Source organism: Bactrocera tryoni, chromosome 1 (assembly GCF_016617805.1).
Source record: "Bactrocera tryoni isolate S06 chromosome 1, CSIRO_BtryS06_freeze2, whole genome shotgun sequence".
NCBI classification, from domain to species: domain Eukaryota; kingdom Metazoa; phylum Arthropoda; class Insecta; order Diptera; family Tephritidae; genus Bactrocera; species Bactrocera tryoni.
This window is the reverse complement of record NC_052499.1, coordinates 30017076-30032793: the sequence shown is the minus strand read 5'-3', so window position 1 is coordinate 30032793 and position 15718 is coordinate 30017076. Positions and strand designations below refer to the sequence as shown.

The window sequence follows — 15718 nt, the reverse complement described above, 5'->3', positions numbered from 1 at the left end:
CAAAAAAGGTGAACTGTGCTCAGTCATTTTTCACCGCTTCCGTCATTGTGCTGTCCACTAATCGCTGCCGCTGTCATCGTCGCAAATTGTCAAACAGGGGAGCAGGGTGTCCTAAAAATTGCGCAAATCTATTTGCCGATATTTTCTATTAGGTCTAGCCAATAGAGTTTTCGTCGCTTTGTTAGCTTTTATACCTTTTGTTGTTGTTCATAAATTTAATGCGGTCTACACAAGTCTCAATTACCATTTAATGACACGTCTATATTTGACTTACATACATACATATGTATAGCATGTGGGTATATGGTTAACGTATTTCGTAAATAGAAGGTTGCAAAAACTTGCATTTGTTGAGACTTGATAAAGATAAGAACCATACAAACTGACCTGAACCTAACCTGCAATGGAAAAATAATGAAGTTTCAGAGAAATAAGAAAATGCGCTTCAAACGCAGTTTTATGAAAACAAAATATCGGATGTTTAAAGAAATTATTTTAACCTACTCATTGCTTACAACTTCGGTGACTACAGGTCAAAATCAATCAATAATAATTATTTAAATTTTTGTCGTTATTCGTCGTATACAGCACAGTCCTACAAGTTATATTTTTATTGTTTCACTAAAAGTTTTTAAGTTTAAGTTTCGAAGAAATTCAGGCAAGTGTTTAAAAGTACAGCGCTTCATTACACGCCTTATTGAAAGCCTCATGGTATCAATTGCTGAGTGCTTCTCCCTTCGATTTTCTGCTGAAAAATCCATAAAACACTCAAAGGGCTCGTGCAGTTAGCGGTACTGTGAAAACGAATTGATAACATCTTATTTATTTCGCTGCTAAAAGTATTATACAAACGCACTAGCCAGTGGCGAACGCAGGAAAAAAAATTGGGGGGGTTTTAGGTAAAAAGACAATGTTTCATTATTTTATTCACAAATTGAAGTCTAATCTTCTTTTATTTTGGGCCATAACATTTAAAATCTCTTCCTTCGCCACGTCTATATCTCTATGGATATTCAAGAGAGCCATTCCGTTCAGGCGTGCTTCTCCAGTTTTATTTCTTAAATGTGTTTTAAGCCTGCGAAGTGAGGAAAACGAGCGTTCACTTGAAGCGACAGATATAGGGATTGTTGCTCCAATCTTTAAAAAACGATGCACTAAAAAAGTTTTGGATCTCTTTGTTTGATTTAACCAGTTCCTGAAAATATATTCAAAATTTTAGTTAGAAAATATAATCTGAAGAAAAGATTTTTAACCTTTTCCACATTCTAAATTCAGCAAATGAAAAACAAATAATAAGTAAAATTGTGTGTATGTAATTCAGACCAGTTTTTTCTGGTTGTTTTTATTAAAAATATAGACATTTTAGTTAAGACACTCAAGTATTTTTTGCAAATAGCATAATTTTTTTTTATTTAAATTTATTTCACAACAGTTTGCTCATGGAACGAAAACTGAAAGTCATAATAAATGAGTTTTTATTTTTCCTGTATTATGATTAACAATAAACTCTAAAAAAAATAATAGAAACCTTATTGGTGACTTTTCAGTTCAGAACTAATTTTCAAAAGAAGTCCATTTTCGACTCACAATTCCCCTTAAATCTAAAAAAATCCAGTTCAGCAGCCACAGAGTTATAAGGCAAGCTCATTACTTTGAAGCAAACTAAAAAAATGTCTCTGTCCAGTTTATATTTTTCTGGGTTTTTTAATTGGCCTACATTCCCACAACTTTTTAATACTATCCAGATACAATAGGTTTGTTTTTAGTTTAACATTTTCATAGTTTCAAAAAATTAAATTCTATCAGCAGAAAAGTATCAAAATAGGCCGTTTGTGAACAAAAAAGTATCAAATCACAAAATTTAGAAAAAAAGTATCAAAAAAGATACAGTTGTATCAAAACGGCAACGCTGTTAGTGACTAATGTATTCATTTATTTTACGTATTCATACATCGTCGGCAGAAAGATTGCTTTGAAAACAACAAATTACAATTTTTCAAATGACTATGTAGAATTAAATTCTATTATTTAAAAATTCAATTACTTTGGGGTGGTTTAACACCCCAAAACCCCCCCCTGCGTTCGCCCCTGCCACTAGCAAAGGGAGAAAAATGGCGCTATTAGGTGTCAGTTTTCCATTGCAGCGAGCGAAAGGAGCTGAGCTGAGCTGAGGCAGCACCAAGTGCAAGTTATCTAAAGTATCAAACACAAATAAGAACAGTTTGATAAGTGCTGTTATTTTTGTTCGAATTTACTGTTTTCACAATTATTTTTCTATTTTGCTTGTTCTGAAACAAGAAAACATTAACTTTGGCTGCACGCAATGACAAAAACAATGATCCAATTTCAGCTTTTCGACAAATGAGAAAAAAGTGTTCTAAATTTCAGATCGATTAAAACAGAGGGACGAGTTTGCGTATATACAGACAACTTAACTCGTCATGCGGATTACACCGGTCAACAAAAAAATATTTATTGGGGTTTCTGTTCTCATGCTTGAATTCTGATTCTAGACGTTGAAAAACACTTAAATATTAATCTTTAGTTCTTTAAGTTTGCTTTTGGCTGATCGACATCGATAAGTATATTTGGGGTTTAATACGAGAGAGCTCATATGAGCATAAAAGAAATATAAAAAATATTCACTTTCAGACAGTAATTTCTTGTTATTTTACATTTATTGTTTATCACACATCTTGAATAAAAACGACTCTTGTATCTAAAAAAAAAGTGTTCCTTATTTTGTCATAGGAGAAACTAAAATTTAACATGTAGATGTCAGACCCAAAAAACGTGTTGACCGGTGTTATTTATATATGTATATCAGTATGTACATAGTATATTTAATAGACTCTTAGTTTCCTTCTGGGCCATGTCGTTATCACATTTTAGAGGCATGGTGGATTTTCTCGGCGGATTTGCATTTAGTAGTCATTCTGAAAGATAGTCGGAAGGGAGCAGATTTATAAATTAAAGAAATAGTCAAATTCACCTTCGTTTAGAAAAGAAAAATTTTAAATTTACAAATCTCACCATGGAGTATTTTTTAAATAATAAAATTGTCTTGGTTTTAAGCTCATAACAGCTGTAATATCCATCTGAGAACTAGTACTCGAATTACCATTTGCCTAGGCATTTGACTTTAGCTTTCCACATTTTAATAATTTTCCATGGTGAATTTAATAAGGTACTCACTAATTTACTCAATAACTGTTCACGTACGTTTCAGCGGCTTTTGCAACAGCAACTTTTTCTAATGAATGTAATTTAGGGGTGTATTTGACAGCGGCAACATTGTGGCAACGCGGAACAATTGCTCTATTATTTAATTCATTCCTTTGTATTTTCATCGATTTGATTTCTGAAAATGGACTATTCTTAGATATCTTGCAGTGACTCAACCCCTAAATTATTCCAAAAAACGCCGTTCGAAGCGCTTGGCATTGGGCATGATATTCATTGTGTGGGTGACGGCGCTATTAATCACATGTCCACCGTACTTGGGTTGGTGAGTATTTTACTACTTCCTTCATATTTTCATAAAAAGTTAGAATGAATGGTCAAACTCTTTAAAATTTAAGTTTCTTGATAAAGCCAATAATATTAGGATGTTGCTATAAGGTCTTTCACAACGCTTATGAAATATTGAATAGAGCTAAGCAATCTTTGAGTGATAAATCTTTTGCGCTTGGAGTATTCGTTCAACAATCAAAGGTGATTGCCTCATAGGCCTTGATAAAAGTCAGTAAGTAAAGACAAGAAGCGAAAGAATGGAATAAAACATTGCAAGACTTTCATTCAGATAAAATAAAGGTAATCTGGTGATGTCATCAGTGGAAGTACAGAAGACTTTGTATGCAAGTGCTATGAAAATTTTAAAGCTTCATTCGCTATGGTGTCATGTATTGTTTCTATCATCTTGTGTAGAAGGAGTGGGTTGATCGGATCAGTAAAACGGGTCCACAGAATATGCATGAATAATTTATTTATTGATAGATAATAAAGTTAAAATTTTGTGTGTTTGGAAGTTGTTTTTTATATATGTTTTGAAGAACTAAAGTTTTACTCGAAGTTTTTTGGCAGAAGAATCTCTTCAGGAAACTATAGCATATAACTGCCATACAAAGTGACAAAATCAAGTTATTGTAAGGAATCTTTTGTATTTGTAAAAGGTTTTATGGATTCGGTGCAACAAAGTTAATGTTTTTTCTTGTCTTAATGCAATTTTAGACTATTAAGTTATGTTAAGTTATTAAGTTATGTATGATTTCTCCAATAAATACATATATTCTACATATTCATTTATATAAGGCAATGTTCTAACATACTAGTGTTCTTAGATAGCTTGGCTACTGCATATTCAGTTCATAGTCTTACTTTCACTCCCATTTACTAACTTCTATCGAGGTTTATGTTTTTTATGTGTTCAGCAAGCGCCTGACGATGGATGAAATCAAATGTTGTAAACAATGTTTACCTTCATTCTAAGAAGATATACACAGACATATGAGTTATGTTATCTCCATTGTAAGTGCTTATAACCAAACCGGTGATTAGTTCTCCTCACGGCTGAGCCGTACTTAAAAGTTGTATAACTGCGTTAATATATGTATAAGTAGATGTCATTTACAATAAACCGTAGTCACCAGTATACCCTCAAATATATGTATGGAATTGAACCTGCGACAAGCTTTCTGGGCCACTCTAACTCCAAATCACTGTGCACATTATGGAAATCCTACAGAAATTTCATTTTAAGCTGCATCCTTGCGGCTGAAGACTTACTTTTAAGACTAAAAAGCAGTGCAAAAATGCCTATTATATTGTTCATAGACTCACGTTTTTATCGCCATACTGGCACTTTTTAACTGCAGACAATCTGCTGGAATTGCTTAGCACTGAAATTCGCCGCCTTTGCCGCAATGCATCAGTCAACATTGGCAAAAAACAAGAAAAGCTTCTGAATAAAAGTGAACTTTTGCACATTTCACTTATGAAACACATACACATTCACACTGGAGTTTTCGCACATCACTAAAATGTTTCGTCAGTCTTCCATGGATCCGTACCGACACAAAAAAGCCACTTCGTAAGTAGGTGTGCATGTACACACGAGTTAAAGTGCCGTGCAGTGTGAATTTCGCAAAATATTCCCACATAATGCCGAAAACATTGTACTGTTATTAATGTGAAATGCACATAAAATGCGTGAAACAACGCAATAGAAACCAACAATACATTGCACATTAAAATATGTACTGAAGAAAACGGAGGGTGTACTAAAGAGGCTTTGTGGAACATTAATCCAGTTAAGATACAGGGGCAATGCAAGGCCATAGATTTTTTATACAGGCACGCTTTTTATCAAATTCCGGAAAATAGAGTTTCGGTAAACCTCTAATCGGCCGACATGTGATTAACCACTATATTTGCTCTTCCCCGAGTTTCTGGTACCATGATCTTTAGAAAAAGACCATGAACTCATGAAAAAGTATTGAGTGTGAGCACTTAAAAAAAATCATGGAAAATAAATGAAAAATTAATTTTTTGAAATCAACTAAATGTGTTTTCAGATTCCTTTCCATATATTCGGCTGCTGGCAATCTCTTTCTTTCATATTAAGACTTGTAACAATTTATAGCTAGAACTTCATAATCATCTCTTAACCATCAGCTCTACATTCTAGTCCGGTTCTTCGCCAATATTCTTTTTTTTCTATCAGCTGTAGGTTCATATTTTCAAAACTCCGCACTATATCTGGCTACATTTCAGGAATATTTATCCACTACTTTTTCTTTGTCGATGTAATTTTATGTCATCTAGTTCCTGCACATGACTAATTTGTTTGTAAAGAAGAGAGTTCTCTAGATAAAATTGAAATTCACTCTGACGATTCCGATTCTTTCCAATTATATCTAGACCACAATATAGCTCTAGTCCGCAATATTGCCCTCCCTTCCAGAGAAGAATGGAAAGGGCCAAGATGTCGGGGACGCAAGGTTAAGTCCAAATGGTCCAAACTTAATGATCGAGAAAGAGATGGTGAATTTACAGCAGACTTAGATACCAAAATAGCCTCCATTTATCACACCACTGGAGTGCCTCACAAGCAGAAATAATTGTATTAAAGAAAGCCTTCTTGTTCTGACAAGGAGTGTGCTCACAACAAGAAATATACTTTTGTAGGCAAAAAATAGTAAGACATTTTAATTTAAATGTGCGGAATCAAATTTCTGGTGCCGAAACGTTCAGAATGTTGGAACTACGTCCACGATAGCTATAAACATCAGACAAAGGAATTGGTGCTTGAGAATCGACGATTAATGGTCAGGGATCTTACTTACATCGTTAAAATATCGGAAGGATCAGTGAAAACCATTTCGAAAGAGCATTTGGGCCTAAAGAAAGTTAAAATACAATTGGTTCCAAAATCATTAAATTTTTCCGAAAAACCGCGTTGGGTTAACGTCCTGAAAACAATGTTTTACAAGTACGATTACCAGGATGTTATGAAACGTATTATTACTGCAGATGAGTCTTAGATCTATGACAGACGATCAATCGGCAAAGATGAAACGAAACCGGAAAACCCATGGTAAAGCTTGGTAGGAACAAACGTTGACACAAGTGTATTGTGGCCAAGAGGGATTACTTTGAGGGGAACGGCATAGAGAAAAAAGAAAAATAAATCAAGAACTATTTTGTCTAACCATTTTTTCTGTATATACACATGTATATACCAAATAATACCGCCGCAATAACCAATCGGCTTTGAGATCACTTAAGTGTATTAGGGTTTCGTTAATGATAAGGAAAGATTACCTTGATCTCGTAGCGAATACAACAAACTATTTCACCATAAACTTTCAATGTGCAGATGAACTAACAAGAACAGGTACTAGACACCTAGAATCTGAAAAAGAAGGAATGTATACGGCTCTGCCTACTTGTAGATATTTAGTCGACAATCATATTATAAATACAGCTGAGTCTCGGTGGAGTTGATCGCTGGCTCAACAAGCAGGCAAATTTGGCATGCATGGAATATGGTCCGCATATTCCGACCATTAAAATTCAAAAGTAAAGACATAGTAACTCTAGTACGAATGTTAGTTACGAATATATAATTGGCAGATTTGACATTAGATTGGGAACACCATACAATAACTATGGTCAGAAGGAGAAGACTAAAACCTTTTGTATTGATGAACCTAATCAGAAGGGGCCAGCCATGTTTGTTTCACAATGGGCCTCCTAAAGTCTTAGATGCGTTGTCATACATCCACTCTAACTACCTACCTACTTTCCTATCTACATCACATCAAAATAGTTATATCAGTTATATTTGACCATAGCTTCAAACCATTTCTACTTCACAAAATAAAATATGTTATTTTATTGGAAAGTTTATAACTCCATTTATATTTTATAACATTGGAAATTCGCCAACCTTTACGAAGCTTGCTCTAGAAAGTACTTACGTCACTAGGTATTACTACCAGCAAAATCATAAAACCTGCTTCGAGTATACATACATATGTATGTATGTTAGTTATGTGCATGAGATCCACTAGTGTTCACCGTTATGTTGAATATTCGCATTTAATGTGCTGGTTTTTAACTATTTCTATGTTATTTTTTATCAGGTACGATCCGGGACGTCGTCACGAAGGTAATGTCGTTTGCCGCTACAATCAGAATAAGGGATATGTGGTGTTTTCCGCAATGGGCTCATTTTTCATTCCGCTCGCCGTTATGATGTACGTTTACATGAAGATTGGCTATGTCCTCACATCGCGGAGACAGCGCATGGTGCGTGATGCGGTAAGTTTTGACAACTAGTCGTGTGTGTGCAAACAGGGGGTGTGTGTGTGTGTGTGTGTGTGATAGATTATGTGTATGAGTGAGCTTCAGTACGCTTGGCTTAATTCAAATGGTGTGGATAAAGGTCTGTGTCATTTCGCATTCCCAGCCGTGCAATTTCGGGGTGTGAATTTGATTAATGCGCGGAACAATATTTTAACACTTACTAAAACGGTACTAAGAAAGTTTATCATCATTTATTTTATCTTTCACATGCACTCTCTTGCCGTACGCTAGAAGTCGGAGCGCACCGCGGACCATGATATAGACTGTGACAACTTTATTTCCGAGTCGGAGCATTATCAATGTGCCACGCCGAAATTTCCCTCCTTCAAGTCGCGTTGGGGCAGTGGCCATGCCAGCAGCAACAACTGCTCTGCCAAAAATCTCAGTTTACATTGCAGCAAATGCAATAAGGCCTACCTCGGCAATGTCAACGGTGGTAGTGCCAGCATTAATGGTGGCGGTCTCAAGCATCAGGCATCGTTCTACGAGTTGGTTGAGGTGTCACGTTTAACATCAATAGTTCAGTGTTCGGCACTCAATTGTAAATACGCCGGCGTCTGTATGCATTCCAGTGCGATGGGTGTACCGCTGGCACAACGGCGCTCCTCCTCATTGCCCATGCAAGAAGTGCACTTCATCGAGGATGGCACGTCGTTTTCTGATAATTGTCTGGCGGCCAACTCCGCGCTTACCACAAGCATGACCACAACAAGAGGTTTGAAATTCAATCCGATGTTGGGACAAAATCAAGAGCAGGCGCAAGCACACCATCACCACAATCACCACCATAATCCCCATCGCATACCGATGCGTGTGTCCACAACGAAGCGGGATTCGAAAACCGCCAAGACGCTGACCATCGTTATGGGCGGCTTCATCGCCTGTTGGCTGCCGTTCTTTACCTACTACTTGTTGATGCCATTTCTGCCCCCACCGGCGGTGTTTGAGGGTCTCATGTCCTTTCTGACATGGGTCGGCTGGGTGAACTGCGCCATTAATCCTTTCATCTATGCTTTCTACAATCCCGATTTTCGCACCGCCTTTTGGCGTTTAACTTGTCGACGCATTTGTAAGCAGAAGCCGCCACTCAACCATATAGCCATGTTCCGGGGCTAAAATGGTGCACAGAGCATTAAGCACAAGGCACTATACGAGACAGTGGTTCTCTGTCACAGGACAATCAAATTACATTTTTTTCAGTGGAGAAAAATGCGCGGGTGTATATATTTGAAATGTAGTAGTACTAGAGTGCCGTTGAAGGGCCATCCAAAAAGAGCTAAGAAATGTGAAACTGAAACAAGCAGAAATAAAAATGAAAAAGACATAGCAAGAGGGTTCGATGGTAGTGGTCAGTAGTGTAAGACTTCAGGGGGTTTGTAAAATGTATTTCAAGCTGATTGAAACAAGTAAGAAACTGTCGAGCGTTTCCGTTTTTCATTTCGGCCGTAAGCGTTGTCAGTTGTCGGTGGCAGGACGCCTGGAAAGAACAAATCTGCTAAGCAGCCCGAAGATTGATGGTGTAAACGAGCAACAAGGGAGAATACAAACTGTTGACAAGAAAATTAAAGCGTTGCCATTTATTTAGATCTGCCCAGCGGAGATTCTTCAGTCGGCAGGGGAGGAGTGGTGGTTCTGCAGCAGAAATGAAAATAAATTTGTGGCAGGTGCCTTTTCTCCAGAGCACATTCAAACGCTTGAAGATTTACAAACGAGCGAACAAAAGATAAACCTTTCATTTATTTATTAAATATTCAAAACCAAACACAAACGGTCACCGCGTATATTCTAGAGCAAAAACTTAGCTGTAACCATACTTATAAATATATATATGTACATATGTAGCTATTTACATATTTAGGTGAAGTCTTAGCCAATTTGTGAAACCATATTGCCATATACAAAGTACTGTGTAAGCTTAGCTAATTTTATCTCTAAATCATAAAATAAACTTTAACAATTAGCCGAAATAAAAATACACTTCTCTTTTGAAACTGTATGTGTAACTGTTTAATTCACTTTATTCTTTCAAGAAAATATTTGCAGCATTTGTATGAATTTAATATTAGTTGAATATTATTTATCATATTCAGAGAAAATAAACAACTATGAGGTGGTAAAATAAATAGTTTACTTTGCCTTTTATAGATATGTATGTATATACCTGTATTCTATTTATAGGGTTGGCTAAATACGTATACGTCAATACGTCTGAAACATCGAACTCAAGTTCTGCATAGTGACCACGGCTTTCAATACCAATTGCAGTATTGGGAGCTGATTCCCAATTATTGATAAGGATAATTGGAATAATTTTGTGTCGCTAACAAATAATATGTCACTGCTGAACGGTTAAGGAAAGATTTGCATCTACATAAAGTTACTAGAAATAATGTTTTAGTCCATAAGGATAAGTCACCCTTTACCAATTATTGTTCTTCCCTAACTATAACTTGAAGGACGCAGCTGTAATCGAAGAAGGGCTTCCGGCACGCTATTGTAAAATTTACATATTTTTTTTGTACAAACCCCGGTAAATAAACACCTAACCCCAATCCGCATCAGAGAGAAATTCTTCAGCATATCGAAGGACGATGTGACGAAAGATGTCTTCTATGAGCGCTTAGAACGCACATATGTATGAGATCTTCTCGGCCACGATGCCAAAATCGTGCTTGGCGACTTTAACGCCAGGATGGGCAAAAAAGTGTCTTTGCAGTCGGTAAATTCAGCCTCCATGATGAAACATCGCTGATCGACTCCGTCGGGCACCGAAATATGGTTATTTGTAGCACTAGATTCTTGCACAGGAAAGTGTATCAAGTTAACCCGTTGTCTCCGGATCGAAAAGTTACCTACCAGATCGAACATGTTGTCATCGACGGAAGACATATTTCCAATATTTTAGACATACGTACATTCTGAGGTCCTAACATCGGATCACTATCATGTTGCAGCGAAGATACAGACTCGACTCTCAAAACCGGAACATATTCTTCTAGAACTGATGTCCACAGTATACTAACATTATGGAGGGATCACTTCTCCATGGACGAAGACAGCATCTGATTAGTCGGCGTTACGAGGTTTCGAGAGACAGGTTCTGGGGAAGATTTATTCTCCTTTGTGCATTGGCTATGGCGAATACCGCAGTCGATGGAACGGTGAGCTGTTTGAGATGTACGACGACATTGAAATGGTTCAGCGATCTCACCTCCGTTAGAGGGATCAGTTGCAGAAGAAACTGCCGTCAAATTGCGAATGGATTAAATGACTGGCGCGCTGTTGTAAACTTGACTATAGCCACGTAAGCGCTGTCTACGCGAATAAAGAAAAAGAAGTAAAGAAGTGTGAAATATTTCCAGATGCTTGTAATTTATTTTATAACAAAAAAAGGTTAATTTCGGTTATGCTAGGGCTATAATATTACATTCGCATATACAAACGATTCATTACAAAAGCTTTAAACGAAGACTTTCTATTCCAACTATATGCTATCTCGATCTGCACAACTTGCGCTGTTGTCTTCGACAATAACTCATGTCAAATTTGATGAAGATACAACCTCAAAAAGGTTTAAATATAAGCACTTTATTACATACATATGTATGTATGTACGAACTCGAGCATATTTAACATAAACAAAAAATATTCATTTAATAAATTGAAACATTTTTTTGCAAAATAAATACACTATAATACAATATTAATAAATTGTTGGATTACATTCCCTCATCCTATACCCCCTGAGATCTGATTTTCTCTCTACGACCCTTAATAAATACAATCTGGTAGGATAATAGGACACGAGTGGTCCTGAATTTATGAAAATATTGTGAGATTGTCAAATAAATATCTACCTTCCGCTTTTTTGCTCTTTATTCAATGCTTTATAAAAAGTGTTACAGTGATGGTTTCGTTTCGTTTGATAATCTGTTTCCATCTAGACGGCAACTTCATAGTACCCCCTCGTACAAACCCTCCTCCTTTATTGCGAAGAACTCGGACAGCCACTTTTCACAAGCCTCTTTTGAGTTCAACTTTACATCAACAAGGGCGTTCGCCATGGACAGGAACACGTAGTAATCACTTGGCGCTATGTCCGCGCTATATGGTGGAATCGATAAAACCTCCCATCGGAGCTCTCATAGCTTCTGACGACTCATCAACGAAGTAGGTGTTCTGGCGTTGTCCTGGGGGAACACTTCCTGTTGGCCAATTTTGGACGCTTCTGGTCGATCACCTGCTTCAAGCGGTCCAGTGGTTCGCAGTATATCGTAGAATTAAGCGTCTGGCCATATGGGAGCAGCTCATAGTGGATGATTCCCTTCCAGTCCCACCAAACCTCAGCAAAACCTTTCTGGTCGTCAATCCCGGTTTGGCCACTGTTTGGGGTGATTCACCGGCCTTCGACCACGACCGTTTTCGCTTGATATTGTCCTATGGGATCCATTTTTTGTTGCCAGTCACCATCCGCTTCAAAAATGGGTCGATTTCGTTCCGTTTCAGCAGCATTTTCAGGCGTTGGTTCGGTTCTTAAGGTTTTTCTGCGTCAAATCATGAGGCACCCAAACATCAAACTTTTTTGTGTATCCAGCATTCTGCAAATGGTTTAAAATGGTTTGGTGACTAACTCTTATCTTCTGGACGATGTAACAAGATGCCATATGCCGGTCTAACTGGATGTTTTCCATGATTTCATCGGTATTCGTCGTCACAGTTCTTCCGCCGGCTGGCTTATCCATGGTGTCGTTTTCACCCGCTCTGAATCGTCGAAACAATTCTTCTTAACGAAGGAAAACTTTAAAATAACGTGAATTTCGGCGTTAGTGAACTCCATGTTTACACGTCTATAACTGTTGAACGCAATATCCAAACTAACCATTAATAGCGTCGTTTTGTAGGTTATGTCAAGACCTTTCAAAGATGTAGGTACGAGCTCTGTAGCGCTTTATACATAGCCGCGAAATTCAAAAGACAAAAAGGATGACAATGTTAATTTCGCTGTAAGATTCCAAAGGCCTGAACTCGAAGTCTTATCGGTTCCGGCAGAATTAAAGTTCCCGCTTTTATTCAGACCTTGGAAAAAACATCATGCGTGTCATTCGCCAGTTACCAGTTGAAATGCTCGAACGAGTCAGACGCAGCTAACATTTCAAAGAGATAATCCTCAGAAAATAAATGCCAAAGAACATTCTTTCAAGTGATAATAAACATAATTTAGTAAAGTTATTAAAGTTAGCCAAATGGGGAAAAACGTAGTGCATTAACAATTTTTTAGCTGTTTTCTGTGCAGACAAATTCAAACCATTTTCAAATCCTTTTCTGGATCTGCTCTGACTTTACGGTATATGTATGTAAGTATATACATATATAGATGATATACAAGAAAATTAGAAAATTGTCTTTTATGGTTTATGTCACATTTGACATTTTTTATAATAGGTTGTCAAAAAAGTCTTGCGGTATTTTCGCTAGTTGGCGCTGAAAGCGCATAGTTCTAGTTGTATTCGTCGCACCGGGTCATGCTATATCTTTTTGGAAAGCTCATTTCACACGCTAACACGTGTTTGATTGATGTCGTTTCTTTTGAGTCGTTCGTGAGTTATAGCGTCACACACATGGAGCAAAATAAAGAGAAAATAAAGAGAAAATACGGCATATTTTACAGTACTACTACGATAAAGGCAAAAATGGCAAAAAAGGCAAAAATGCATCTTAAGCCGCCAATAAAATTTGTGCAGTTTATGGACCCGATACAGTTTCCATTTCCACCGCACAACGATGGTTTCAACGTTTTCGTTCTGGTGTAGAGGTGGTCGAAGATGCGCCACGCTCCGAAAAGCCTGTTGTCGAAAATTGCGATAAAATCGCTGAATTGGTCGAAAGAGACCGGCATAGTAGCAGCCGTAGCATCGGTCAAGAGCTGGGCATGAGACATCAAAAATTCATTTCAATTTCAATAAAAAAAAATTCAATAAAAATACCGCAAGACTTTTTTGACAACCCATTATTTGAAGCACACATTGAGGTTTGCATTTGCGAACATTAAAGACAATTCTATATTGAATGCTGCTTTCAAACCGACTAGTACTCACAACTTCTAGACAACAACAATAAATTCTTCTATAACTGATTACTCTACAGCTTCCAAGTCCGACTTGGTTTGAAGCTCGATCTGCAAAGTAAAAGATACAATATCTTTATGTATTCAAAATTGTCTCTACAAAATCCTTGAAACTACTGCCGGCGAAGCAGTAGTAAATTGGAAACTTCCATCACTAATCACACACTCTCCAACACCCGAAACATAAATTAGAACGAGGTTACCCGAATTGCATATTTACCCACCACGAAATCCAGCCCTGAAAAGCGCGGTTTTTGATTTTCAATTTATGCTGAAGTGCTTGCGGTGGCGAGTGTGATGCCGCATCGCACGCATTTACCGTTGCAACTACACATTAGCGCTGACGAGCGATTACTGTCCTCACAAATTTGTGTAATTGTGTGTGCGCGCTTATCTCTTCTGGAAAATCCGCAGGTCTGCGGACTTGGTTTGCATTCAAAAGCGAAGTTCGCAACAGAAAGACATTCGCTCCAGAATCTACACAGCCATCTGCATTTGCACATACATTTACATCCCCACTTACATATATGGAAATCTCTATTCGATTTGCAGGTATAATTTAAGTTTCGCCATTTTCGTGTCCTCTGTACTGGTGAGAACGGGATAGTGGTTGGAAGTGATTTCATAACGTAAACAGGTGATTGCAGTTTGTGGTTCGATGAAATGTTTTCATCTTTGTATCTTGGCGAAAATCTTTTCCTTGGTGAAAGAAATTTCGGTTTCTGCTTATTTGAAAGTAAAATATATACATACATATGTAGTTGGTAAACTCTTCAGACGAATAACAAAATAATGTTTAATGCCGTATCAGCAGTTTTTGTTGAGCGCTATGACTTAGAGCACAAGGGATCTACATAGGTACTAATGATAACTTCTGGCTTACTGCTAAAATTTCATTGCTTTGGATCGCTTGTGTTAGAACAAATTTGTAAAAAAGAACTCAAAATTTTCTTCGACTAATATGCAAGTATATCGGCTCTCAAAAAGTATGTAATTATTGCTATGATTTTCGGAATAATTTTGACACGTTTGGGCTAAACATCAACCGGTCCAAAACGATCAGAGCCTCGTTCACCAAGAGAAGGTCCTTGTCGAACCTAAGGACCTTAACCCTTAGGCCAAATATCTGGGTCTCACTTTGGATTGCACACTTCGGTGGTTTTGACCATGGTTAAGGGCACAAAAGCACTCATGGTGTCCAATTGCCTGGCCGGTAAATTCTGTAGCTGCAAGCCAAGGATTATTAGATGGATTGTTATATATGAAGGATTGGGCATGCAAAGTATCGCAGATTAAGTAGGACTTCAATCATACCTACCTATGATAGCTATACAAGATTCGGGATAATTACTAGACACAATCAGTAACGTGGTGGACAACGCTCTAAGGATCATACACCAAGGGACGGTATCGCCACTTTAGTGGTATATGCATGTAAACAGATGCTGGGGTCTACATGGGGCCTATAACTTGGCCTCATGCTTTGGTGTTACACGGCAGTGGTCAAGCCAATCTTGCTTTACCGTGCTTTGATGTGGAGGACCGCTGATAGCAAATTTTAATATAGAAAAATGTTAGGGCGGATACGGCGACTCGCTATTCTCTCCATAACGGGAATGCTGAGAACCACTCCAACGGCTGCATTAGAAAGGCTACTCAAGGCTAAGAAATCGACATTGCAGTGGAAAGCTATGCAAGATTGGCAGCGTTAGGTGAATTATTTAC

The 15718-nt window shown here is 37.5% G+C and overlaps 1 protein-coding gene across 2 annotated transcripts in view; it reads left to right on the top strand.

Moving 5' to 3' along the window:
- The window catches only part of LOC120766626 (putative tyramine receptor 2), a 35208-nt gene extending 25798 nt beyond the window's left edge, over positions 1-9410 (top strand). For both annotated transcript variants that reach the window (XM_040092240.1, XM_040092241.1), the window contains exons 4-6: positions 3383-3508; positions 7647-7824; positions 8101-9410. In XM_040092240.1, coding sequence (XP_039948174.1) covers positions 3383-3508; positions 7647-7824; positions 8101-8985 — 1189 coding nt within the window. In that variant the 3' untranslated portion in view covers positions 8986-9410. The remainder of the gene's footprint in view (positions 1-3382; positions 3509-7646; positions 7825-8100) is intronic.
- Positions 9411-15718: the final 6308 nt, after the last annotated feature.